The sequence below is a fragment of the Toxorhynchites rutilus genome, chromosome 3, assembly GCF_029784135.1.
Source record: "Toxorhynchites rutilus septentrionalis strain SRP chromosome 3, ASM2978413v1, whole genome shotgun sequence".
NCBI classification, from domain to species: Eukaryota; Metazoa; Arthropoda; class Insecta; order Diptera; family Culicidae; genus Toxorhynchites; species Toxorhynchites rutilus.
In genome coordinates this window covers 21099242-21125121 of record NC_073746.1, presented here as the reverse complement: position 1 = coordinate 21125121, position 25880 = coordinate 21099242, and the positions used below count along the sequence as shown (strand labels likewise).

The window sequence follows — 25880 nt, the reverse complement described above, 5'->3', positions numbered from 1 at the left end:
AAATAATGTATTATAATTGTCCAATAGGGTATTTGGTTTTGGTGTACGTGTGAGGGAAACACCTTCTGGTGGCAGCAAAGGCATCCCCAACTCGCATGTGTTTGAAACGCCTATTTCCCCAGACACCTTGGTTTTCTGAATCTCGATCGGATTATGGAATGCAATTGTCGATCTCGATCGGATTGTTTCAAATCCGATCGGGTTCCAGAATATAGACGACGAATCCAATCGATAAGCTGTATGTACTAAATTTTGGGATAATTTAATAATTAACTAAACTAATTTAATGTGATTGTTAGCAAAAAAAAGTTCATTTCTTCTCTTATTTAGACTCATATAATTTACTCTTGTTGTATGTTAAAAATAATAATAAAATAAAGATACAGAAATTATTGTACTCCTTCCCTACAAACTGCTGATAATATTTTATCGAATATCTCGCTGTTCAGCTTCACTAGCAGTAGGTATTGAAGCGTGTCTTCCCAAAGTGTCGATCGAGAGTTTGTTACTATCTGTTCCAAAGCACTAAACGCACACTCTATCGACATTTGGTTAGATGGCGTTGCCAACACGACCGAAGCCACGGCGCTGAGTTCCGGATGGGTTTCCTTTCGCCCCAGCCAAAACCTCCACACATCAAAATTGAAGCTTCGTCTTGGCTCAACATCAACGGCTTTCAGTTGTTGCAAGAAACCGGTCTCCTGTCCGGTAGATTTGGTTGCTGTAGATCCCCCGAAAAGCTGCGTGATGAAAGTGTCGTTTTCGTCCTCTTCGACACTTGATGTTGGCAGATCGCAAGATTTCGACTTAGGGAAACGAATACCTTGAATGGCCTTCCAAGTATCAGCGATGTAGCCCTAAAATAAATTATTTTAAATAATTGACAAACAGTAGGTACATAATGCACAGAAATAAGCATGTGGGTGTGTGTGCCAGGGACCCTGACATTGCAGCGGTTGTCCGTTAAATGGGTGGAAAGCGCTGTCTAGTTAACGATTTCCGCTCGTTAACTGGGCTGACTTTTCGAGGAGAACGTTAATGGATACACTCAAAAAAATATTAATTGAAAAATATGGAAGCGCACAGTAAAAACTATACAGAGATAATTAGTAAATATAACGATTTTGTTGACAAAGGCAACCAATCTAGTCATTTTCTTCCGTATTAATTATTGATTTAGCCTACGAGGAGAAATTGGTAAACATATATGCCAAACAGAACCATGATTCGAAAGCCTAATTTCGTCTACATTTTCCCGGCGAAAATACATGTAATACAATTATATCAAAACTCATATCTCCGTATTGCCTTATAGCTAGGCTGACCAAATAGTTCAGAAATAAAAACGAGACACGTAAGCCAAAAACAAAACTTCTGATATTTTTCGAAAAAAAATATTGAGTGGAAAACCGAGTATAAAAAAAAAATAATCGAGCATTCTTAGATGTACCTTAGAGTTCTGTTTGACAATTATCATAACTTTCATGGTTTCAAAACAGACGATTCTGACACAACCATGTACCATTTTTTTATGAAGAACTACGACTTTCAGTAAGGGTCACGATCACGATTTTATAAAATATAGTTAACGTTACTAACTACTTTCGCTACGAATGAATTTTAATGATTTGCACGCCAATCGAATCGGAAATAGATTTGTTTGATGTATACATTGTGATTCTCTAATCCTCAAAGGTTTTGAATTAACGAAAATTGAAAGCAAATTTTTCCTAATCTTGAGAGGTTCAACAGCGATTTTTCACGACACATAGGAAGAAAAAACGTTCGATTTCATTTTCGTAATTTTTTATTGTAGTCGTTTTTATTGTTTTCATGGCTTTGGACTAATGAGCGCTATATTTTTTATATTTTTAATATTTTTAAGAATTAAAGATAAAATCACTACACTATAGAAAAAAAACAAGCGATTGAGCTGAAATTTTGCACAGGTCCTTTTTTTTGGGCCAATAAACAAAATGTTGTTTTTGAAATTTGACATCATCATTTTCGCTACCCCCCTTATATACAGCCATTCCATGCCAAACCGATATAGTGGTTCTCAGATTTTCGTCAAAAATGGTTATTTGGTTATTTGCTTATCGCCAAACATAACACCCATTTTTTATTGTTTTATTAGAGTGCCCGTTTTTATTTTAGAGTGGTCAGGAAAATAATTTTTTTTCCACTTTTTCCCAAAAATGCATTTTTTGACGTAGGACTACGTCTAACCGGAAGATATAGGGGGTGAAATGGAAATCTAGGCACTGAACAAGTAGGAAAAAATGCAAGATTTGGAACGCTTATAACTCGAGCATTTCTCAATAGATCGCGAAGGTTTTTGCATCAATTGATAGAAAATATATCTACGCATCTATCATAACGAATAACATTTCATTTTTCTTGAGATAAATAATTGAATAATTGTGAAATATCAAGCATTGTCCAAATGCAATATGTGCCCATTTTTGATTGGTCCATTTTGTGCTCCTCAAATCGTACCGACCAAAACGGGTTCGCATCACAACATATCAACAAACCAACCCAAGCAGCCATGTCTGGACATGGTAAAGGGGGAAACGTGAAGGGAAAGGCAAAATCCCGCTCGAACCGTGTTGATCTGGAGTTCCCCGAAAGGGAAGCTAGGCCGAGCGCGTTAGTACCAGTGCACCAGTCCACCTAGCCGGCGTTATATAGTTTCGGCCGCCGAAGTGATCGAGTTAGCAAAGCTGCTCGTGACGATAAGAAAACCCGCATTCGGAACAGAACACATTCGGTTCGGTGGACATCAAGACAACAGGCAGTTGCAGCGAGTGGCGAGTGGCAAACGCAATCGCAAAACGGCATTAGGTAGCAGAAGAAAAAAGTTTGTTCTTTATACAAACTTATCGAAATGGTTTTTTTTTCAAAACCACGAGTACTTAGTTTTCTAAATTGGAACCATTCCATAAAACAAGGTGCTTTTCAGGGCCATTAAACCTTCCAAAAAAGAGTTTAGGAAATACAGTTCAATGTTTTCTAAAACATTATCCAAAATAATAATAAAACACAAATTGATTTTTTCATAATTTGTTTGCCAGGATCTGATGAGTATGTGAATTTGGTAGTTGTTCTGAGCTTATTGATAGTTGGGGACTTTCCTGATTATTAAATTTTCACCAATTCTTAAATTGTTTCCAGATTGAAAGTACAGTAATTTACAATTAGTTCGACATTTAGCTAATTGGACGGACATGTAATGCGACTTATTTGGACATTGGACATAATTTGATCCAAATTATGACCCCACATTGAAAGTCGACACTGTACCACTGTCACCGCAAATGTTCAATTACAGCTTAAAATCGCCTCCAATGCGACACTGAGTGGCGCTTCGGCACGTCGCATTGAATGTAATTTACTGTACAACATGTCACAAAGCTGGATGGGAAGAAATTTTCCAACTGTGAAAGCTGTGGCGAGTGGCAAATGCAATCGCTAAACAGAAAGGTTTAGCCGAACAAGATGGGGATATCGAGTGATAACAAAACAATAAACTCTTTGGATTGAAGATAATTATGTGATCCTGCAAAGGACCCTTTTTAACCTGCATGTGAATCCAACGAGCGAACAAATCGTAATGAATGTATTTTTTTGCCATCGCTCCCTTTTAACGCTCATTCGTTCGTCTCGTTGGACTCGTCCCTTTGGCTGAGTCTGCCGATTTGTCTCTATCCTGTGAGTGTGTACCGCTAGAGTATAAAACACGCGGACCCCAAAAAAATATCTTATTTTCTTTCAAACCGTAAACCCGTGTGGTTGTACGGCATCGGCATCGTGGACGTAACAAAGGAGGACAAGTTAAGGAAAAGGCAAAGTCTCACTCGAACCGTGCAGGTCTCCAGTTCCCTGTTGGTCGCATTCACTGATTGCTCCACAAGGGTAACTAGGCCGAACGGATTGGTGCCGGAGCACCAGTATACCTAACAGCGATTATAGAGTTTCGGCCATCGGAGTGCTCGAGTTGGCTTGCAAAGCTGCTCACGACAATCAGAAAACCCGCATCAAGAACAGAGCAACTTCGGTTCGGCGCTCATCAAGGCAACAATGAGTTTCAGTGAGTGGCAAAGTGTTTCTCCGGCACGTCGCATTAAATGTAATTTACTGAAAAACATGTCACAAGCTGGATGGGAAGAAATTTTCCAACTGTGAAAGCTGTGGCGAGTGGCAAACGCAATAGCAAAACAGGAATGTTTAACCGAACAAGATGGGAATATCGAGTGATAACAAAAACACAACACCAAAGGTTCTTTTCAAAACCATCAACATATTCATAAAGAGTAAACAGTAAACTAATCCATTTTTAAGGTAGATTTTCAGGTTCACGTAGGAGAAGAAAATAAAACAACATATTTAAAATATATCTTTAACAAAAGCTGTCCCCTTTGTATAGTCCTACGTCACTCCGGTTATGTCCCCGACATTACCCACCCGTCTTTTTGAATAACTTTTGAACCACTGAACCGATTTAGATGATCGGCAAATCAAATAGAGAACAATGGGCTTTCATTGAAAAATATTGAACCTCGCAAAAAAAAAACGTTCGATTTCATTTTCGTAATTTTTTATTGTAGTCGTTTGTATTGTTTTCATGGCTTTGGACTAATGAGCGCTATATTTTTTATATTTTCCTTGAAAGCTGAGGATTTCTTACGTAACATATCTCGATACCAGAGATGCTACTTTTTCGTTTTTGAGATATGATTTTTCAAAATTTACCGATGGTCCGAAAAATCATTTTTCTCCTTTTATCCTAAAATGACTTTTTACACGAAATTCATAACATTTGAACTACTGATTCGATTTAGATGATCGACATATTAAATTGAAGCCAATAAGTGTGATAAAACATATCATACCTCAGATTCTCAGATTTTCGTGAACATTGATAGTTTTATTCGTTTTTGTTAAATATCAGACACGTATTTCTTCATTTTTCATTTTTTTCAGCTCTTTTTTTCCAAAAATGACTGTTCAAAAATTCATAACTTTTGAACTACTGAACCGATTCAGATGATCAACATATCAAATTATCGATAATGTCCACGTGGACACGTTAAATGAATATTTTGTGTTCTGTGTTCAACAATATATGAAATCTATTCTGTATTTCCAAGAAATTTACCCCTATCTATCAATAAAAGAGTTGAGCTGTCTGATGGTGCTGCCAGGTCGAATTCCGATATTTTCTTTCTAAGTTTAACGATTTCTTTGCTGAGATCTGTATTCTGAGAGTAACGTACACTATGATAGGAAAGTACCGGAATTTTTATTTGAACGTACCGTGCATGCGGGAACCGGTTTTTTATGTTGATACGACCTTATAACGCACATCTGTCAGGTTTTAGTGCCATCCGATCATTAGTGTCTGCTTGTACGTCGCAAACGGCCGGAAATGTGGGCCGACAACTCTTGGATTTTGCATGATGATAACGCGCCATTGCACCAAGCCTAAATTGTACTGTGATTTGACCAAACATCAAGTATATGCCATGGATCAAGCACGGCATTCACCTGATATGGCCCCGTGTGACCTTTTTTTGTTTCCCTAGTTGATGTGCCACTTCGTGGAAAGAGATTTCAGTCGATCGAGGAAATCAACAAGAATGCGACGAGGGAACTAGAAGCCATCCTTCGTCTGCCTACCAAGGATGGATGGAGGATTGGTTCAAGCGTTGGCACATGTGCTTCAGATGGATCATATTTTAAAGAAGGTAAAATAAATTTGCCTGAAATTTAACTTTATTTTGTTTTATTTAAATATTCTCGGTACTTTGTGATTATAGGGTACATGAACTGAGAGCCATTAATTTATTTTCATTGGTTTTGAAGGATCAGGTATTCCGGCAGGATGAAGATGCCAGCGAAGCATGTTGAAGTTTTGCAATATCATGTTTTTTAGGATATATAGGTTTCGAGAAAATGAGCTACGAACAACAAATTCCTTCATACGGACACAGACCGTAACTCTGGAGAAGTTTTCCAAACAGCGTTGTCCTTCAATGTTGAAATGTGATATTTTCTGGAATACATTCCTATTGGGTGGTCCAGAAAGTTCGTACCGCCACTGAGGAAAATCAAATTAAGATATTGATCAAAACTTATTCACAGTCACGCCACATTATTTAGCAGATACATTACAAACATCTATGTGCTTGAGCATCTGGTAAAACTTAGTTACATTAAACGCTACAATGTATGGGTTCTATAATAAAACATTTAATGTATCGCACCTCAATTAACGACTGGCTTTGTGAACGCAATGAAAGTTCGCAGTTTTGAAGCAAATCATGCCTGGCGATAAAAAAGATAATCAACAACGTTGAGCGAATAAAAATATTTGGGAAATTGGAATGGACCACCATTAGCTATCCCCAAATCCGGTCTTCATCCGTAAATACAGTTAGCAACTTAACGAATTAAAATCAACTACAGTAAGTTACATTTAATTCGACATGCCGAGGCACAACTCGGTGTCGCATTGGATGCGATTTGAACCTGTAATTGGACATTCGCGATGACAGTGGTACAGTGCTAAGGGTGCTCATACACTGTTTGACCGAAGCCAAATATTTGACTCTTTTTGACAGATAAAATTTGGTCAACGTGTACTGATCAAATATTTTCTACACAAAACACGACAAGCAAATATTCAATTATTGGATGACTAGAATATTTTTTCAGTCTGTTCTTCGAACCTGTCGGTACATGGTTAGGTTACCTTGAATATTTCAGTTGATTTTTTCCATGTTCGGTGTTTGATATTGTTTACTACTGTTGAAAATTGAAGAGTGGCAAACAAAATAGTGTTTGTACAAATATCAAATCAAACCTTATCTGTCAAAAAATATCAAATATTTGACCTCCGGGCAAACAGTGTACGGCCACCTTAAGACAAGACGTGACAACTGGCTTCTTACTCTTCTTTCTGCATTTTCGTCGATCAAGTGCTAGATAATAGGGAAGCGAGATGTGAAGGTTGCCAAATGTTATAAAATTTCGGAAGATTATTTTCCCATGAGAGAAACATGTGTTTTTCGTATCATGTATTTTCTGAGCTGTACCTTTTTTTGTATAAATTATTCAGCCGAATGTCAGCCATATGTTAAATAATTTTGTTATTCATTATTTTGGCATGCAAAAAAATAATGAAATGTGGAGCGAGCAAAGAAAACTTGAAAATGTAGATTTGAAAGCAGGAGTATGTTGTGTTGAAATACATGAATTAAATTTATGGTTCATTTTATTTATCAAGAGACTATGGGCCTTATTCCCGTATGCTCTTCACGGTGAAAACGAAATGATCGACACGTCATTGAACTTCGTTTCACGAGTTAAAGAAGCGTCGAAGATAATAATGGGTTTTAGGCAGAACGAACATTTTTCAAATAGAAATTATGAATGAAAATTAACTTCTCCGTATAAAATTAGCATTCAATGTGAATGGAAACTTTGTTTTCTTCTTGTGGTAAAATAATCTCTCACAAAAATTTTATCTGACGATAATTCGATATTATAATGATTAGTTTTAGTGGGAATATCGGAAAGTGTATAGAAAATAGATTAAGTTGGGGTAAGAAAGACGTGCTTCAAGTGGATAAATAACGCAAAAAAAATTATTCAGATTTTAACAATTTGAAACTGCCTTCTGGCCGGCTCTTCTGATAGAGTAATAAGCCTTGTTAAAAACTAATTTTGTATCCAGATGTCGACACCGTACCGTTGTCATCGCAGATACAATTCATTTAGTTTTCACCGTTAAGTGTATACGGGAATAAGACCCTATAATTCAACCCTGATATCATTCAAATACTAAGAGTACTGAAACATTGATAAATTTATACATTCCCTTATTATACCATAGCGTTTATTCAGGCTTTTTTTTGTATGTATGTTTCTAATTTGATTGTTAACTGCTTTACGGTTGAAAAATAATTGAATGCTCTTCTCTGGTAGGCCGCCGTTATTATGCTATGCTAGATGGCAGAATCACAAAAAGGTGTGGGGGTGAAACTTGCGATGCAAAGTTTCCTTTTCTTCAAAGAACAGAAAAGAGGACGTAAAAGAAACAATATATAGAGAATCGATAGTATAATTTTTCACTAAATTGGAATGTGAATGCAACCATTATTTATTTTTTTATATTTTTCGGAACACTGTAAAAAAGTTGTAAATCCCATTCTTGTATATTTATCTTTGACAATTATTTTCCTCATCAACCAATCAGAAGCCGAGTTGTGAGTGGTCCGAGTTTGACAGAAAAAGTGGAATCGGCCCCCTCAAGGCGCCTAGAAGTATATCCTAAGGTGGGCCAACTTGCTAAAACCACTCTTCAGCCATATTGGAAGTCTACTGTGTTTTGTTTGTAAACAAAACACAATACGCTAGGGACGAAGCTCGTTCGTGATCAGTCTGTCTCTTTCACGCTACAGGCAAATAATTCCCCTTCTGCTTTCTTCCGTACTGTTTCCATATACCGCTCCCCTTACCAACTTAGTGACGAAACGGCCTCACCTTAGGATATACTTCTAGGCGCCTTGGGCCCCCTATTGTCTTTTCTCGTCTCAGGTACAGTGTCGACGTCTGGTGGAAACTTTCAATGTGGGGCTATAATTTGGGCCCCGAACTCGATGTTTACAAATATGTCCAATTAGAGATAAAAATGTCCAACTAAACGTGTCGCATTACAGGTCTGCCCAATAAGCTAGATGTTGAATTAAACGTAAATTACTGTATGAACGTTCAAAATTAACCCACTTGATAGACGTTCTCTTCAACCGGAATAATGCCAAACCTCATGTCTATTTGACAGCCCGGTGAAAGTTCTTGGAGCTACTCCACCCACTATTATCAGATATCGTCATTTGTTCAAGTCACTGAAAAAAAATTACTCAAGGGCAACGACTCTAATAGCGAATTCGTTTTTAAAACTGAGTCAGTGCAAAACTGACTCTGTAATAAAAAAACGTTTTCAGTTTCACGAATGCGGTGGTTTGTTGGTGTGCGATATATAGTCTGATTTGTTTATATTTACGACGGCAAATGTACAGTGTCGACGTCTGGTGGTGATATTGGTGCTTGGGAGGTAAATTGTTCTCCATCAGATCAGAAGGGCCATGTGCAGTGTAAACATATAAAAGTTTGAATGAAAATTTTTACTTAATATTGTTTGATTACCTAACACATGTAGTTCTGACACTCACTTAACCATTTGTCGATGCATTTCCTGTTTGTTCCACAAATAATTACTATTATAATATAAAACCATCATTAGACACAGTTTTCGTTCAATATTCTGCGATATCGGAAAAAAAACTTTTATTTAATCACATAAAATAAATATTCGATACGTTAAAGTAAATTTTCATTCATAATTTTGATTTTGAAATTTATTCCACCTGAATATCTATCATTATTTTCACCTCCCAATGAAAGCACACGTAGCTTAATGCCGTCTACTCTACTCTTCAAAATCAGAATCCGAATTGGATTACGATTCCAATAATACAAAAGCAAAAGCAGCAGGTTTTCCATTTTCATAGTCTTTATTTTTAGATTTTCCAAAACAATATTCGGAACTTGACAGTTCAGTATAGTTGTATTGGTGAACCCGAGTGCCAACCCGTGAAACATCTAAGTGCGAAACTAACAGCTTTCGGGGCGAACTAGTGCGACACTGAGTGCGAAACTGAGTGAATAAAAAAACGTTTTGACAGCAGTTAGTGCGGCACTGGGGTTGAAACTGAACAAAAACGAATTCGCTATAAGTAATAATAAACCTTGCCCATTGTTTTGACGTAAAGCAAAAAAAAATTGCGTTGATGGAATTTTTGCGTGAAGAATGAATGAAGGATTGTGGAGCAAAACGGTGCGCATATAATCAAATAAATTTATGCTCTTGATTTTTTTTCCTAAAAATAGACGAATTTCATTGATAACGAAAATGAAATTCAGAAGAAACCAAATAGCGATACAAATATCTTCACGGGTTGGAGAACAAATCAAAGAATTAATAACAAACCGCTACTATTAACCCGTTTTATGCGTAGCGTTCGAAAAATCGAACAGCAACTTCGATAATTTTTCACGGCTTCGGAAAGCAATCATATGGTAAGGTTTTGATATCAAATGATAGCTTAGTCCAGGAGTTTTCAGATTTTTTTATGGCAGAGCACTTTTTATAGCAAAAACATTTGACGGAGCATTTGCAATTATTAACCAATAAAACAAATCCTATTTGCATTGGCATTATCCAACTGGGAACAATTCTGTTTCGGATGTGCGTTGCAGTTACACGACATCTGACCCGGAGTAAACAAAATAAATCACTATATGCCCAGCGAAATTAAATGAAAGAATGTTTTTTTCAGGGTGGGTTTTCAAGTGGGAGCTTTTGCTATAACTTCGCGGAGCACAAATTTCCAGCGGAGCACCCTTTGAAAACACCTGGCTACCACCTACTACCACCTACTGTCAATTTTATTCAAGTTGTATCACTTTACTGGGCGTAAAAATCGGTTTAAAGCCACTATGGAAAGTACATAACCTCACATAATCTAACAAAAACTAATCCCTTAAAATATGTAAACTTTTCTACAGTAATTCTGTGATGAAAGATTACACATGATGATGTAGGAAAAAACCGTTGGATTGAACATCCCACAGGAACAAAAATGTAGGTTTTGGCCAATGTTTATGTTTGACGCTTTTTTAATTTTTTGTCATTTTCCGGAAAACGGAAGAACGGAAAAAAATATTTCTTGAAGAATAATCAAAATTACTCCAATAGCCTTTTACTCCAAAATACTTTTTACAGCTTGGTCGTTAATGGGTTAATAAAACTAACATTTCTATAAAGTAAAAACATAGAATAGAAACAAACCTAAAATGGGATTTAAGCGCACTTTTTCACCAAAAATAGAACAGATGTCCATGGACAACAGGGGGAGGTGTATAGAAAATGTCCACGATTATCCACGGAGGGGGAGAGGGTGTCTAAAATTGAGATTTTTCTGTCCACATAGTATGTGGACAGCCCCTCTATTGCATTATATACCACCCAAAATATCGGATAAATGATGATGTATATACGCTGGTTATACGATTTAATGATTGCTCGAATCTTCAATAACTCTTCAGCTGGTTTACTTCATTTATTGCACTAATATGGTGCCAGTGAAATTCAACCAATTCTTGTGCTAATCCAACTCTCCAGACGACACCGGCAGCAAGATACCAGCGCAGATATGCATTATCAATTCGGCAATCATTCAGCAGCAAAGTCCTTCCAGTGTGGAAGCAAACCCATCTGCAAATTGTGCCAGCATAAACAAGTGCCCAAGTCTGAAAAGTCCGATTTTCTGCTTCTCAAATTAATCGATTACATTTTGTATGTTTAAATTTGATTTGATGGAAATAGATCAGCAAAACAACACTTTTTTGTCATTATTGCAAGAACTGAACTTTTGGACTTTGTCCGAAATCCCGGAAGCAGGATCGATGTTGAGCCGGTATTCTGCTATATATTTTGCCACTTGTATTCACTATTTACTCACGCAGAATGTACGAATAGTTAGTACGGTAGGGAATGACTATCGAATTGGTACTAGAGAGATACGTGATGCATTGGAGTAGTTGGAACAGTTTATATTTGACTTTTAACTGATTTTTAACTGAGTCATAACCCAGTTAGCGAGCGCCCAGTTAAAAAGCGATCCAGTTGAAGAACGTCCAGTTAGCGAACAAGTGCTGTATATCCAAAAACAACTGCATTGGGTGAATTGGACTACCAAATATTGAAATATATAAAAATGTTGTATCTTACTTGTATCTCCTCCTTTTCCTCGTGGGTGAAAAGCTTCGAGCCCGCAAAATTTAGTCGTGGGTCTAGGTATAAGGCCATTTTGAAAGCTCGTGAGCTTCGCAAGTTCTGCAAACGGTTGTTCATGTTAGCAACCAGTTCACCAGCAAAAAGGTTCGGTTCGGTTTTTTTGACCTTCTGAGTAGCCACAATCCACTGCAGATAGAAATCGGACAAAAAGACATGTTCTGTCTGCATGTCTTCAGTCAATGTGTACAGCGGTTTGAAAGCTGCTTCATATTGCTCAGCAAAATTCCAGCTGTCAGAGAGATCTGTGGAAAAAAAATAAATATCTGAAAGATCAAAAGAACGGTTAGAACACTACCTAGCTCCTGAAATTGCTTGGCAAGTTTATCGAAAAACGAGCGCTGCTCCAAAAATTTGGAAATCATGAGATAGATTCCATCCCAACTCGTCTGTCCCCACACCGGAGGATAACTGGCACAATGACGCTCGAAAAACTTAGTGTATTTCACCGATTTGCATTTTCTAGCAACGTCCGCAAGTTTTTGTACTCCTTCATTGAACTTGTTGACCACATCCGAAATTGCCAACTGTAACGCATGAACTGCGCAGCGGATGATATTAAAATGTTTCTGCAGCTGGTCGCTCAATGACGCCGTAAACGATTCCTGCTGTTCTCTATGATCTTCGTCGCTCTGGATGTTTGTTTCTGTTAGATCGGCTTCAAACTCCTGTTTCAGCTTCCGCACTGCTCCCAGCATATTGGCCCCGTTGTCACACGTCACGGAGAAGATTTGATCGCTGGTCAAGCCATAATTTCCAATCATCGACATTATCTGATCTTTTACAAAAGCTGTGGTCTGCCCGAGTTTGACTTCAATTATTCCTGGAGATATCAAAAGTAAAGTTAATCATCAAATAAATACGTGCTATTGTATATTTATGTTACAAACCCAAGGTTCGCGTGGCGATTTTATCTTCGATCGCATACCTAGCCGAAATGGTTAGCACGTGCCGATTATGACGTGACACAGAATCTATTTTCAACGAAATCAAGCACCCCTTCATTTCACTGACGATCGTATCTTTAATTTTTCTCGCACTGAGTTTCAGGTGGCATTCGAGGTTCCTGGTATCCATCGTCATACCTACCGCTACTGTCAGAGGATCGAAAATCATGCGCATTGCTTCCCACTCCACGCAGGATACAGGAAGGTAATGATTTGTAACCAACTTTATTGAGGCTTCAATAAGCAGTGACTTATCGATGGCGCATAGCCGTTTCGAAATAATCCTCGGTTTTTTCGGTACCAGTTCCCCTTCCATTTGCAACCCTTCGATGTAGGCTCTTTCGGGATGTTGCGTTCGGAAGTGTCGTATAAAGTTATTGATATCTAACTTCCGCTGTACGTAGGTGCACGTATTGCCGAGTTCGTTGTCCATGTTGCAAATCCCCCTGTCGCCATCACGCTTAATAAATCTTGAGGCTATTTCTCCCTTCGTGGCACCGCCACTGCGTCTTTTTCTGCATTTTAGTGACATGTCAGATGATCCCGGACCAGGGCTTGATCGTTTTGAAACTAAAAGATGAAAATGATTTTTTTTATTTATTCCCTTTTTTTCAATTGCGATTGAGTGTAAAGGGTGTGTCACATCAAATTGCATCACGGAAAAAACGCTGTAGAAATTTAATTTTTAGGAATTATATCTTCAGCTTTCGCTTATAATCAGATACGAGTGTATAGATCACGTTGGCCATGCTTCACTGTCAATTTTTCGTAAATTTGGAAAAATGTCGTCGAACGAAAAAGAGCGTCGTGAATTAATCCTGTGCACTCATTTAGAGAATCCGGAGTTGTCACATCGGGACATCGGTAAGATGCTGGGAATCGTCCAATCCACGGTCAGCAGAGTACTAAAACGATACTTCAAGAACCTAACCATCGACCGGAAGGTGAAGAACGGCAAAAATGGATGCTCCGTCAGTGAAAAAGATCACAAGCGCGTAGTTAAGCAGTTTAGACGTGATCCGAGAAGTTCGGTCCGGGATGTCGCCAATAAGCTGAATTTGTCAAGTTCATTCGTCCAGCGGACCAAGCAGCGGGAGGGCCTGCGTACATACAAGGTTCAGAAGGCTCCTAACCGCGACGAAAGGCAAAACATGGTGGGGAAGACGCGAGCCCGGAAGCTGTACACCAAAATGCTGACGAAGCCGCATTGCCTGGTTATGGACGACGAAACCTACGTCAAAGCGGACTTTCGTCAGCTGCCGGGCCTGTTGTTCTTCTCCGCAGAGGACAAATTCAGCGTTCCGGAGGAGATTCGCAAGCAGAAACTACCCAAGTTTGCCAAAAAGTACATGGTGTAGCAAGCGATCTGCCCTTGCGGAAAGCGGAGCGCCCCCTTCGTGATGACCGGCACGGTAAACGGGCAGGTTTACCTTAAGAAGTGCCTACAGAAGCGCTTACTACCACTATTGAAGCAGCACGAGGGCCCGACCATCTTCTGGCCGGATCTCGCTTCGTGCCACTATTCAAAGGACGTGTTGGAGTGGTACGAAGTCAACGGGGTCAGCTTCGTGCCAAAGGAAATGAACCCGCCCAACGCGCCGGAGCTTCGCCCAATAGAGAAATATTGGGCGATTATGAAGCAGGCCCTCCGGAAGAACCCAACAGTTGTCAAATCGGAGGCGGACTTCAAGAGAAAATGGATTTCTGTTAAAAAAAACTACAACCTGACGTTGTACAGAACCTTATAGACGGGGTACAGAGGAAGGTGCGAGCATACGGGCTTGGGCTCGAAGTATTAATAAAAAGAAAATGCCAAAAGTTGTTTAATAGTTTTTTTTTACTGTCTAAAATTTTCAAAAGGATCGGTCTACTGGGCGAATTTCTACAGCGTTTTTTCCGTGATGCAATTTGATGTGACACACCCTTTATTCTCTACGCATCATGAAACATCAATTCTTCTATTTAATTCGCTCTGTTATTCCGGAAAAGAATTAAGAACACTCAAAGGAGAAATTAATTCCTCCTCGAAAATACCCAGCAAAAATAATACCCCCTCCCCAGCCCACGACAATTGAAACCATCGGTCGATAGCGGCATTTGTGAGCGTTCGATAATAGAACTAATGTTTTCACCAAACAATGTGGCTCCTGGTTCAGTCCGGTCACAACTAAATGGATTTCTTCGTCTTCTTCTTGAATTATAGAGATATTAAACGTTCCCAGTTCATTCGTCTCTAGCCCTGAGAAGTGCCCTTGGGAACAACTCAATCCAAACGCCTTCTGCACCTGCCAAAGTCAAAGACACTTAATTGTCGTTTGACGCTCTTCAACAAACCCTGTCCGCTTCAGCAAACATCAAACGACGTTGTTGAAATGGATTTCCGAGCGGGCACCAGTTTCCATACAGATTTGTGTGATTTCATTAGCCTGTTTTCAATGCAATTTCTAAGCAATTGAAACAAGTTTTCGGGTCAATAATTCATAAGTATTACAATACCACTTCGTTTAGTCGGAAAATAATTATTAACGCTCAAAGGAGGAATTGGATTCTCCTCGAAAATACTCAGCACAAATAATACCCTACTCCCCGCCAATATAATCATCGATCGATTGTGGCATTCGTCAACGAATGAAAATACTCCTGCCTTCATCAATGTTGTTTCTTTCATATTGTGAAATATCCTCTACACCAGCTATACTCAACGAGCAGCCCACCGGGGTCTTCTAGAAGAAAGAAAAAACTGGAAGAAAACTGAATCCTGAAAATCGTTTTATTTTAAGAAGTTTGACTTTGATTTATCTAACATCATTTTTTACCTACTCCTTGAGAAATGCTTGAGAAATAGAATTTACTTCGAACCTTCGTCTAGTATTTATATGTAGTTCATAAATTAGCTAAATAAACCATTAATTAACCATTCGAGCATATCAAGATAACGTTTCCCTCCACTCGAACATTACTATAAAACAATATTTGAGGATGTTTTCTTCTTGAACCTCTAGAAAATACAATTTTATTTGGATATTAAACTTGAAAAATCTCGTATTTATTGCTCGACAATATGATTAATTCAGGTGCTTGAGGACATCTTTATTAATACACGCTTTATCCGAGCTTTGTCAATACACGAAATTCGGATTTTTCCATTTTTTCATAATAACAAAAGTTGCTTCACTCTCAATGCTGTAACTCACGAACCAATCGACCGATTGCTGTCAAATTTTGACACGTATCCATTGAAAAATGGTGCTTTGTGATAGTCAAGTAGATTTTTTCAAGAGGCGCCATCTAGACGTCAACCTTATGAACTTTTCAGCCGAACTGTTATATCCATGGTTCGATTGGTTTTGGAGTTCTTCCAGGTTTCCCGAAAATGGAGAGTTATCTTGCGAATTGCGAATGGAGTTTTATAAAGAGTATACGCTATGAGTAACATATCGCCGGGAGTGGAGGCGATTTGGCATAGTGGTAACATCCATACCTCTCACGCATACCAAAAATGGAAGTAAAAGTGACGAATCAGCCGAAATGTGTTAATAGTTTATAGAGAGATAAAAAACACAGGGACGATTGATTTTAAAAGAAATTCTCTCGGTTACCTTATCGGGTTTCCCATAGTTAACTTTACAACGCGCGATTGGATTTAGATTGAAAAAGATACGATGAACAATAGAATATAAAGCCGGTCCAATTAATTGTACAGGTTTTCCTTTTCGTTTTTCCGTGTTCCCGTGGCCAAATATGTATCAGTGAAGGACAATATATGAATATCAGACGAGCATAAATCGGTCGCTCGAAATGCAAATGCAGCATTCGATCTATGGACAATGTGGATAGAGAAAATATAGCAATCTAAGCTCTGTCGTATTCTATTCATAGAATATAAAACAGCAATTCGCGATTACAAATTACAGTATCCAGACGACAGCTAGGCTTTCGAAATTATCTTTCTCAAGGCCGAGTGTTTAGTTTAGTTTTCCAAAACGGTCTTTTTCAAGGCTAGAGTAAGATGAACTGATGAATTTTAAAGCCTCTATAATTCAAAACATCATCATCATTCAAGTCGTCTCGCTTCAGCTATCAAACAGCATTAATACCTCTTCGTCGGTTGAACAAAGTGTGAATGTGAATCACTTCATTTGAAAGATAGAAAGGTGTATGAGTAACGTTGGTTACTTATTGACTCACAAAATCGATTCAATTGTTCAAAACTGCTTCGAAATCACAAAAATCTATAAATATGGACTCATATTGCTTGAAAGTCCAACTCAGGTAAGATTTTTCGATGCATGCCGTTGGCTGTCAGTGAAAGTTCTATAAATATTGTGCTCGTTCTGGTCAACCTCAGTTTCTATTTTGCTACTATGTTGAACTTTCGCCACTTCTACAAAACAACAAGCAAATCCCATTTATGAAAGCAGCATTATAAAATTACTTGTGTACTAATGCCGCATTCGATTGTAGTTTCCAATTGTTGGGAAGGTGTTATACCGAGGAGGAATCTATTTCCTTTTGAGCGTTAACGTGTAATGGAACGTGAGCAAACGTGTAATTTTGCTTCGGGTCAACGAAACGGTTTGATAATCATTTCATACAGAAGATTGTTTCTTTTCAGATCAGCACCAATCAAACCATCCGGCAACCACTCATATCAAGTCCACATAACACATTCCTCGTCGATTATTTGCAAGAGACGGACACACATTGTCCGTCCTCCGCTACAATATCGAAGCTGGAAAGTTTTTTTTTCCCCTCCGCCAAAGTGATTTTTGGTTGTTGTTTTTTTTTCTTTCGCCCATTGGTGACAAGTTAAGTGCCAACGCATCCGGAACAGCGAGGAAGCACCACCTCTCCAGCGACGCTGGACCGGTGTTCTGTGAATTGGTTCCATTGAGCGTCACATTTGTATCTTCACCAAACATCAAACAGAGAAGTACAATAGAATAGTTTTTGCCGTCTCGCTATTGTGCTTATACCGTAGCGTGCAGCGTTGTATAGCTCCCTGAATAGGGTTGTTCAAGTTGTTCGAACTCATCAGACTAAATTTTTTTATTGAGTTTTTATTTATAAAATTTTTTTTTACGAAATTATTGTTTTTTTTTTCAAGAAGATTTTTGATTTGAGCTAGTTTTTAGTTTAAGTTAGTTTTTAGTCTAAGTTAGTTTTAAGTTGAGTTTTTGCGCGAGTGTGTGCGTGTGAGTTGTGTGTGTGCGTGCGAGTTTTTTTTTCGTTTTCATAGGCGGTTACGCACCGTCTGCGCAACCGTTATGACATCTGCTGATGCCAATGTTGCGCGGACGCGTTATTATCAACAGTCCTCGAAGGCACCATGGGTTGTTTTCTTTCGGCCCAAGGAAAAAGCTTTGAGAACTCTTGATATTTCAAGAGATTTGCTGCGTAATTATAAGGGCGTCTCGATACATAAAGAGAGACCGGACAAACTGCGTGTAGAAGCACCGACTTTTGATGTGGCCAACAAGATTGTTGACCACGAAGTTTTTAACAGGGAGTATCACATCTACATCCCTTCTCGAGAAGTGGAGATAGAAGGCGTAGTAACCGACGCGAGTCTGAGTGTCGATGAACTAAAACAAGCGTCGGGTTCCTTCAAAAACTCGATGATTGGAGATCTTGTAAAGATCCTGGATGTTAGAAATCTGCATTCAGCATCTTTGGAAGAAAATAAAAAAGTTTATAAGCCCTCGCACTCTTTTCGAGTTACTTTCGCAGGTTCTGTTCTCCCAAATTATGTGAAAGTAGAAAATGTTTTTTTCCCAGTGCGCCTGTTTGTACCGCGGGTTTATAATTGTACCAAATGTAAAAAGTTGGGACACTCGGTTAGCCACTGCGGCAACAAATTTCGTTGGAGGCGATCTGGCGTAGTGGTAACATCCATGCCTCTCACGCTAAAGGTCACGAGTTCAATTCTCACTCCCGACATTCTTCCAAAAATGGAAGTAAAAGTGACGAACCAGCCAAATGAGTTGAAAATCACTATAATACAGATAAAAAAAAAAAAAAACAAATTTCGTTGCGGCAAATGTGGCGATAAACAAAGTGAGGATTCTTGCACTCAAACAGTGGAAAAATGTATTCACTGTGGCGAGAATCCTCACCCTCTACAAGAGTGCCCAAGGTACAAACAGCACTCCGATAAAGTGAAGCGTTCTATCGCTGGACGCTCCAAGCGGACTTATGCCGAAATGCTAAAGACCGCATCAGCCGCTCAAAATGAAAACCAATTTTCGGTTTTGTCATCTCAAGAATCGGATTCTGATTCTGATGAGGGTCATACTTCGGCTGCACCAGAATCTTCAATAAAGGATGAATCATCAAAAAGAAAGCTCTCTTCACCAATGGTGCACCGTAAGAAAGCTAAAATGACCCTCGGAAGATTGTCTAATTCCAAGGGTAATAGTAGCAAAAAAAGGAATCCGAAGGCTCCTTCTCAGCCAGTTCCTGGTTGCAGCAAGGATTTTACGTCATTACCCAGAGAAGAGAGAAATGAAAACGCTGCTCCTCGATCTTCTCGTAGAAAATTCGCGTCTAATCGAGGATTGATAGCTTTTTCGGACATTGTGGACTTCATACTAAACACGTTCAAAATTCAAGACCCCCTCAGAAGCCTTATTTCTGCCTTGCTTCCATCTTTAAAGTCTTACCTTAAGCAATTGACTGCTTCATGGCCCCTCCTTGCATCAATCATATCTTTCGATGGATAATTCATCTAACGTAGTAGAAGATATGATCAATGTGCTACAATGGAACTGCCGTAGTCTAGTGCCTAAACTAGACTCGTTCAAATTTTTACTTCAAAATTATGATTGTGATATATTCGCTCTTTCCGAAACATGGCTTTCTTCTGACACAGAACTCAACTTCCACGATTTTAATATTATTCGCCTGGATAGAGATGATTCCTATGGAGGAGTACTTTTAGGGATCAAAAAGTGCTACTCTTTCTATAAAATTCCTCTCCCAGCTCTATCAGACGTCGAAATCGTCGCTTGTCAAATAACTGCAAAGAATAAAGAACTCTGCATAGCTTCAGTATACGTTCCCCCGAATACTTCCATTAGCCGTAGTCAACTTTGGAATCTAATTTCGATTCTCTCAACCCCAGTTCTAATTTTGGGTGACATGAACTCCCATGGTACTGGGTGGGGCGATCTTTATGATGACGCTAGGGCGGCTATTTTTTACGATTTATGTGACGATGTCAACTTGACTATCTTGAACACTGGTGAAGTGACACGAATTGCAAAACCTCCGGCTCGGGAAAGCCGACTCGATCTATCTTTGTGCTCAAACTCGCTATCATTAGATTGTCAGTGGAAGGTCATCAATGATCCCCATGGTAGCGATCACTTGCCAATCAACATATCAATCAAGTGTAGCCCGCAATCCACTGAACCATCTCGAGTTCCATTTGATCTAACAAGGAACATCGACTGGCAAAAATTTGCAACGGCGGTAACAATCGGTGTCGAATCAATAGATATACTTCCACCATTGGAAGAATATCGATTCTTCGTCGATTTATTGTATAAAAGCTCACTGGAAGCACAAAAAAGAAAAGTTCCAAGTGCTTCATTTAAAAGAAAACCAGCCACTCCTGGCTGGGACGATGAATGCACAAAATTGTATTTGAAAAAATCTGATGCTTTCAAAGCTTTTCGCAGACATGGAACATCCACACACTTCGAGGAATATTCAAAGCTTGAAATACAGCTGAAACAATTAGTTAAAGCAAAAAAACGCGGTTACTGGCGCAATTTCATCGAAGGTCTTTCTCGTGAAACCTCAATACGCACCTTGTGGAGGGTAGCTCGCAACATGCGTAACCGCTCATCTACCAACGAGAGTGAAGAATACTCCAACCGATGGATATTCGATTTCGCTAAAAAGGTCTGTCCAGACTCAGTTCCAGCCCAACATATTCTTCGAGAAACGTCTCCAAGCGGTGGACCTCTGGACAGACCATTCTCAATGCTGGAATTTTCTATGGCTCTTCTTTCATCGAACAACTCTTCACCCGGAAGCGATATGATTAAATTCGTTCTTCTAAAAAATCTTCCCCATATCGCGAAAAGACGCTTGCTAGACTTATTCAATACTCTACTAGAAAACAATATTGTGCCACCCGAATGGAGACAGGTCAAAGTGATAGCAATTCAAAAGCCTGGCAAACCAGCGTCTGACCATAACTCATACCGTCCGATTGCTATGCTCTCGTGCATTAGAAAATTGCTGGAGAAAATGATCCTTCGAAGACTCGATCAATGGATCGAGACAAATAATTTGCTATCAAGTACACAATTTGGGTTTCGCAAGAGCAAAGGAACAAACGATTGTCTAGCGTTGCTTTCTACAGATATTCAACTGGCCTTTGCGCACAAGGAGCAACTGGCTTCAGTATTTTTGGATATTAAGGGAGCTTTTGATTCAGTTTCCATAGAAATTCTGTCAGACAATCTGAACAGATGTGGACTTCCTGGAATTTTGAATAACTTCTTGTACAATTTGTTGTCAGAAAAGCAAATGAACTTCACCCTTGGACAGCTGACAACTTCCAGAAATAGTTATATGGGTCTACCCCAAGGCTCATATCTCAGCCCCCTTCTTTATAATTTTTATGTGAAAGATATTGACAGTTGTTTGGCAGAACAATGCACGCTAAGACAACTTGCAGATGATGGTGTGGTTTCCGTCAGAGGTCCCCATGCCGAAAACTTGCAAAGACCATTGCAAAATTCCCTAGATAACTTGTCTTCTTGGGCAAGGAACTTAGGGATAGAATTCTCGCCGCAGAAAACAGAACTGGTAGTGTTTACTCGAAAGCGGTCCCCAGCCCAATTGCAACTTAAGCTTTTGGGGAGAAACATTACCCAATCATTGACCTTCAAGTACCTTGGTGTCTGGTTTGATTCAAAATGCACTTGGAATACCCACATTACGTATTTGAAGCAAAAATGTCAAAAGAGGGTCAACTTTCTCCGCTCGATTTGCGGCACGTGGTGGGGAGCTCATCCGGGAGATCTCAAAACGCTTTATAAAACAACTATTCTATCTATTCTGGAGTATGGCTCTTTCTGCTTTCTCTCAGCAGCTAAAAGTCACCTTCTAAAATTGGAACGAATTCAATATCATTGTCTGCGTATAGCTCTTGGCTGTATGCACTCAACGCATAATATGAGTCTCGAGGTTCTGGCAGGAGTAACTCCTCTACAGAACCGATTCTGGGAACTTTCTCTCAGAATACTGGTGAAATACGGTATCACGAACACACTTGTGATTGAAAACTTTGATAAAATGCTTCATCTAAATATACAATCTCGGTTTATGAGAATTTATCATCACTATATTTCATCAGATATTTGTCTTCCATCGTTTACTCCAGACCGTGCTCACTTCACCATCAGCAGTTCCTCAATTGAATACGATCTGTCGATGAAACAAGCAATACTTGGGATTTCAGATCAGCTTCGACCAACTTTCATTCCCCGTATTTTTAACCGAAAGTACCAAAAAGTCAATTGCATGAAAAGATACTTCACTGATGGGTCTCGCCTCAATGGATCCACTGGCTTCGGTGTTTTCAATGAAAATTCAAGCGCCTTCCGTAAACTGCAGGAACCTTGTTCCGTTTATGTTGCTGAGCTGGCAGCAATCGACTTCGCATTGGGGATGATCTCCAACAAGCCTGCAGACCATTACTTCATTTTCTCGGATAGTCTCAGTTCGCTTGAGGCTCTCCAGTCGATGAAAACTAGTAGGCACCCATCTTATTTCCTCACAAAAGTGAGACAGCAGATGAGTGCACTGATCGAAAGATCTTATAAGTTAACCTTTGTTTGGGTCCCCTCTCATTGCTCAATTCCTGGCAATGAGAAGGCGAACACTCTCGCAAAGGTGGGTGCCCAGGAAGGCGAATTGTTTGATAGACAGATTTCATACGATGATTTTTTCCAATTACTACGTCAGAGTTCCCTCTTGAGTTGGCAAACCGATTGGGACACTGGAAGTCTTGGGCGGTGGTTATATTCAATTATTCCAAAGGTTTCTTCGAGAGCGTGGTTCAAAGGTTTGGACTTAAGTCGTGACTTCATTCGTGTAATGAGTAGACTTATGTCCAACCACTACTCGCTAGATGTGCATCTCCACAGAATAAATCTTGTTCAAAGCAACGTCTGTCGGTGTGGAAACGGTTACGATGACATCGATCACGCAGTTTGGCAATGTACGGATAATTACGCAGCCAGAGAGTACCTTTTGAATGCCCTTAGGGCCCAAAGAAGACAACCCTATGTTCCTGTTAGAGACGTGTTGGGAACTCGCGACATCTGCTATATGCAGTTGATCTATATGTTTGTGAAACGGTCTAGTATAAGTATTTAATGCTTTTGTGTTTTTCTTTTTCGTTATTAGTTTGTTTGTCTTGTCCCCCCATCTCACCGTCGCCCACCCTCGACAGCTAGTCGAACACCAGATGCTATCCCTGGTCATTATGCACTATGCTACAGTGCGTGCGGCAACCCTCGGTTGAGACAACGATACCTCATATCCATATCCCCAACCTGACCCGTCCCACAAAAATGTTGCCCTTTTAACTTCGAGTAAATCGCGAGTATTCGGTCGAATCCTACCAAACATAGAAATTAGTTGAAACTTTGTATAAACAAACCTTGAATTAGCGGCTCCGCAAAGCTTATGCGATTGAGCCTTACAAATAAATGAACTGGATAAAAAAAAAGTCCACATAACACCAAACAGGCTCTTTGCAGAACCACTTAATAACTTCATAAACGTTTATTTTTTGTTTTCTCTGTATAAATTATAATTCCGTACATATACTCATCCACTCACATATTTATAAGAACTTTCTACAATCTTTCAAAATGTTCCGTCTCATCCATTCATTGAGAATTCAATCAGATGCAATTTCAAACAGATGATCACTAAACCAATGGTAGTCCTACGTCAACTTCGCGGTTATATCACAGATAAAACCCATTTCCAGTTTTTTCATCAATTAATACTAGCGTTCAAAATCCCAAAGGTCATTTTGGCAGATACTGAAATTTCAGTAGGGGAGGTGGGTGTAAAACGGGCATGTTAAGAAGAACTTCAATAATATCTTTGGAATCTAATGTTTCCCAAAACTTTGATGCAGTTCCTTGCAATTCAATATACTGTTTTTCTACCTAATTGACCAAATATTTAACAAAAAAGTGGTTTCAATGTTTTTTACTGAAATTAAAACAGACCGAACTTTATTTTTTGATGCGAGTAATATGGACATGTAGTGGGGGGAATATGAACAGGTTTGTAATATATGAAGCGTGGAGATTTATCGATCGCGAGAGGAATAATTTTATTCAACCAAGGTCTGAACTCATCACGAATTGTCCGTTAAATGAAAATCGAATTAATCCACCTACAAGTGATATCGTGCTTTTCATCAGTATAAACGGACTATTTTGCTTTTGGTTCCAGTCAGCTTCCACATTTGGCGATTTGATTTCCATTTATAGACGCAGGACATTCCTTAGAAATTAACTAAACAGACTTTTCACAGTCCATCTCACTCCCACTGACAACTGTCCGTTTCACTCCATCAGTACATTTATTTCAATAATTTAAATTTTCCACTCAAAAATGAATTTACTTTTCCGTAAGTGCCTAATATCGCTTCTCTGTTCACATCACACACACCGACATTAAAAGCCATAGTAATATCAATATGGTATGGTAACACTAATGAAAGTTCGCTTGTTTGTTTCTTTGTACCGATTCGAGACGGAATTGAAGTCAATTGACACAATCATTTATTTCAATTGAAAATTATTTGACGAACGTCAAGCACGGAAATGACTGATAAACGAGTCATCCTCAATGCAATGTTACCCGTCATTCATTGTCCTATCGGACGGGAAAAGGTTTTTCCACGAATATCACAGCTAGGTCTAAAAATATACTTTAATACGTTTACGTTACCATCCGAAACGGTTGAATTCCTCCGATGTTTTTGTCTCCCTCGGGTCTCTGTTTGTGCAGCCAACCAATCTCTCACATTGCTGTTTCCGGGGGCATCATTTATGCAATCCTGTTCACGTCCGACATTACCATGATCTTCAAAATTGTTATCCGTTGCTCCAAAACGGTTAGATTCTCTTTTTTCGGGTGTTTCCTGAGAGGTATAAATACCTGTTGGAACCTTTAAAGAATAACAGAGGAGGAAAAACTATACTCACTTTATCAACCGACTTCTCTCCAACTTCAGTTTCCAGAAGTTGGGTAGATGTGCACTCGAATTCTGTTTTCTGAAAAATAAATGCTGTTGATTAGGTACTACAATACTTCAGAGCATTCCTCAACATGGACCCACAATATAAATTTGATCAACCGAAAAATCGTGCTTTTCATTTGTCGCTGCTTCATTTTCAGCTTCATCTTCAGTTTTTATTTCCAACATTTTCAGCAGCTCTGCTCCAGGTTCGATATATGGACCATGAGTTGCTTGGTGCTCCATACTCCAGTGCCGGCGAAGATGCTGGTTGTGCTGGTAGCGTTTTTTACACACACTGCACTCAAGATGATACCGATCATAGTGCTTTAGTTTGCAATGTGCAAGTAATTTAGTATACTGAAGAAAAACGGCGTCGCAATGTTTACAGTGATACACTTTCGATTTATGGTTGGTAGATATGTGACGATCGTAAGTCGATTTAAGGCGGAACTCTTTATCGCATTCTTTACAGGTAAACGATTTGGACTGAAAACACCATATCAGTAACTAGAAACAAAATAATTTATATCAATATTTACACCACTCTGGACAGATCCATCATCCTCCTCTGAGCAGCTATTCGACGATTCAGAATCAAGTTCACTCATTATTCAGAAGCTTCTTTTTCAAGTGAAATTAGCTAAACAAACAGCATCCAAAATCTTTTTCTACCAAGCAAGAATACTCCGCAAATTTTAAACATCAACATGAGAACTGTCAT

The 25880-nt window shown here is 39.0% G+C and overlaps 1 protein-coding gene across 1 annotated transcript; it reads right to left on the bottom strand.

Annotated features, from left to right (window-relative positions):
- Positions 1–223: 223 nt before the first annotated feature.
- Positions 224–25880, bottom strand: LOC129775933 (uncharacterized). The gene is made up of 8 exons (XM_055781217.1): positions 25699–25880; positions 25259–25645; positions 25125–25193; positions 24868–25060; positions 12814–13440; positions 12222–12746; positions 11861–12168; positions 224–857 (listed from the first exon to the last, which is right to left on the bottom strand). The coding sequence occupies exons 1-8, from the start codon at positions 25765–25767 to the stop codon at positions 390–392; spliced, it is 2646 nt and encodes an 881-aa protein (XP_055637192.1). The 5' UTR covers positions 25768–25880; the 3' UTR covers positions 224–389.

Coding starts and splice junctions, on each gene's coding strand:
- LOC129775933 (XM_055781217.1), bottom strand. CDS start 25,767: ATGAGTGAACTTGATTCTGAATCGTCGAATAGCTGCTCAGAGGAGGAT. Junction 25,194..25,258: donor CGGTTGATCAAATTTATATT/GTGGGTCCATGT, acceptor TTTATTTTTCAG/AAAACAGAATTCGAGTGCAC. Junction 13,441..24,867: donor GAATTCAACCGTTTCGGATG/GTAACGTAAACG, acceptor TTCATCTTTTAG/TTTCAAAACGATCAAGCCCT.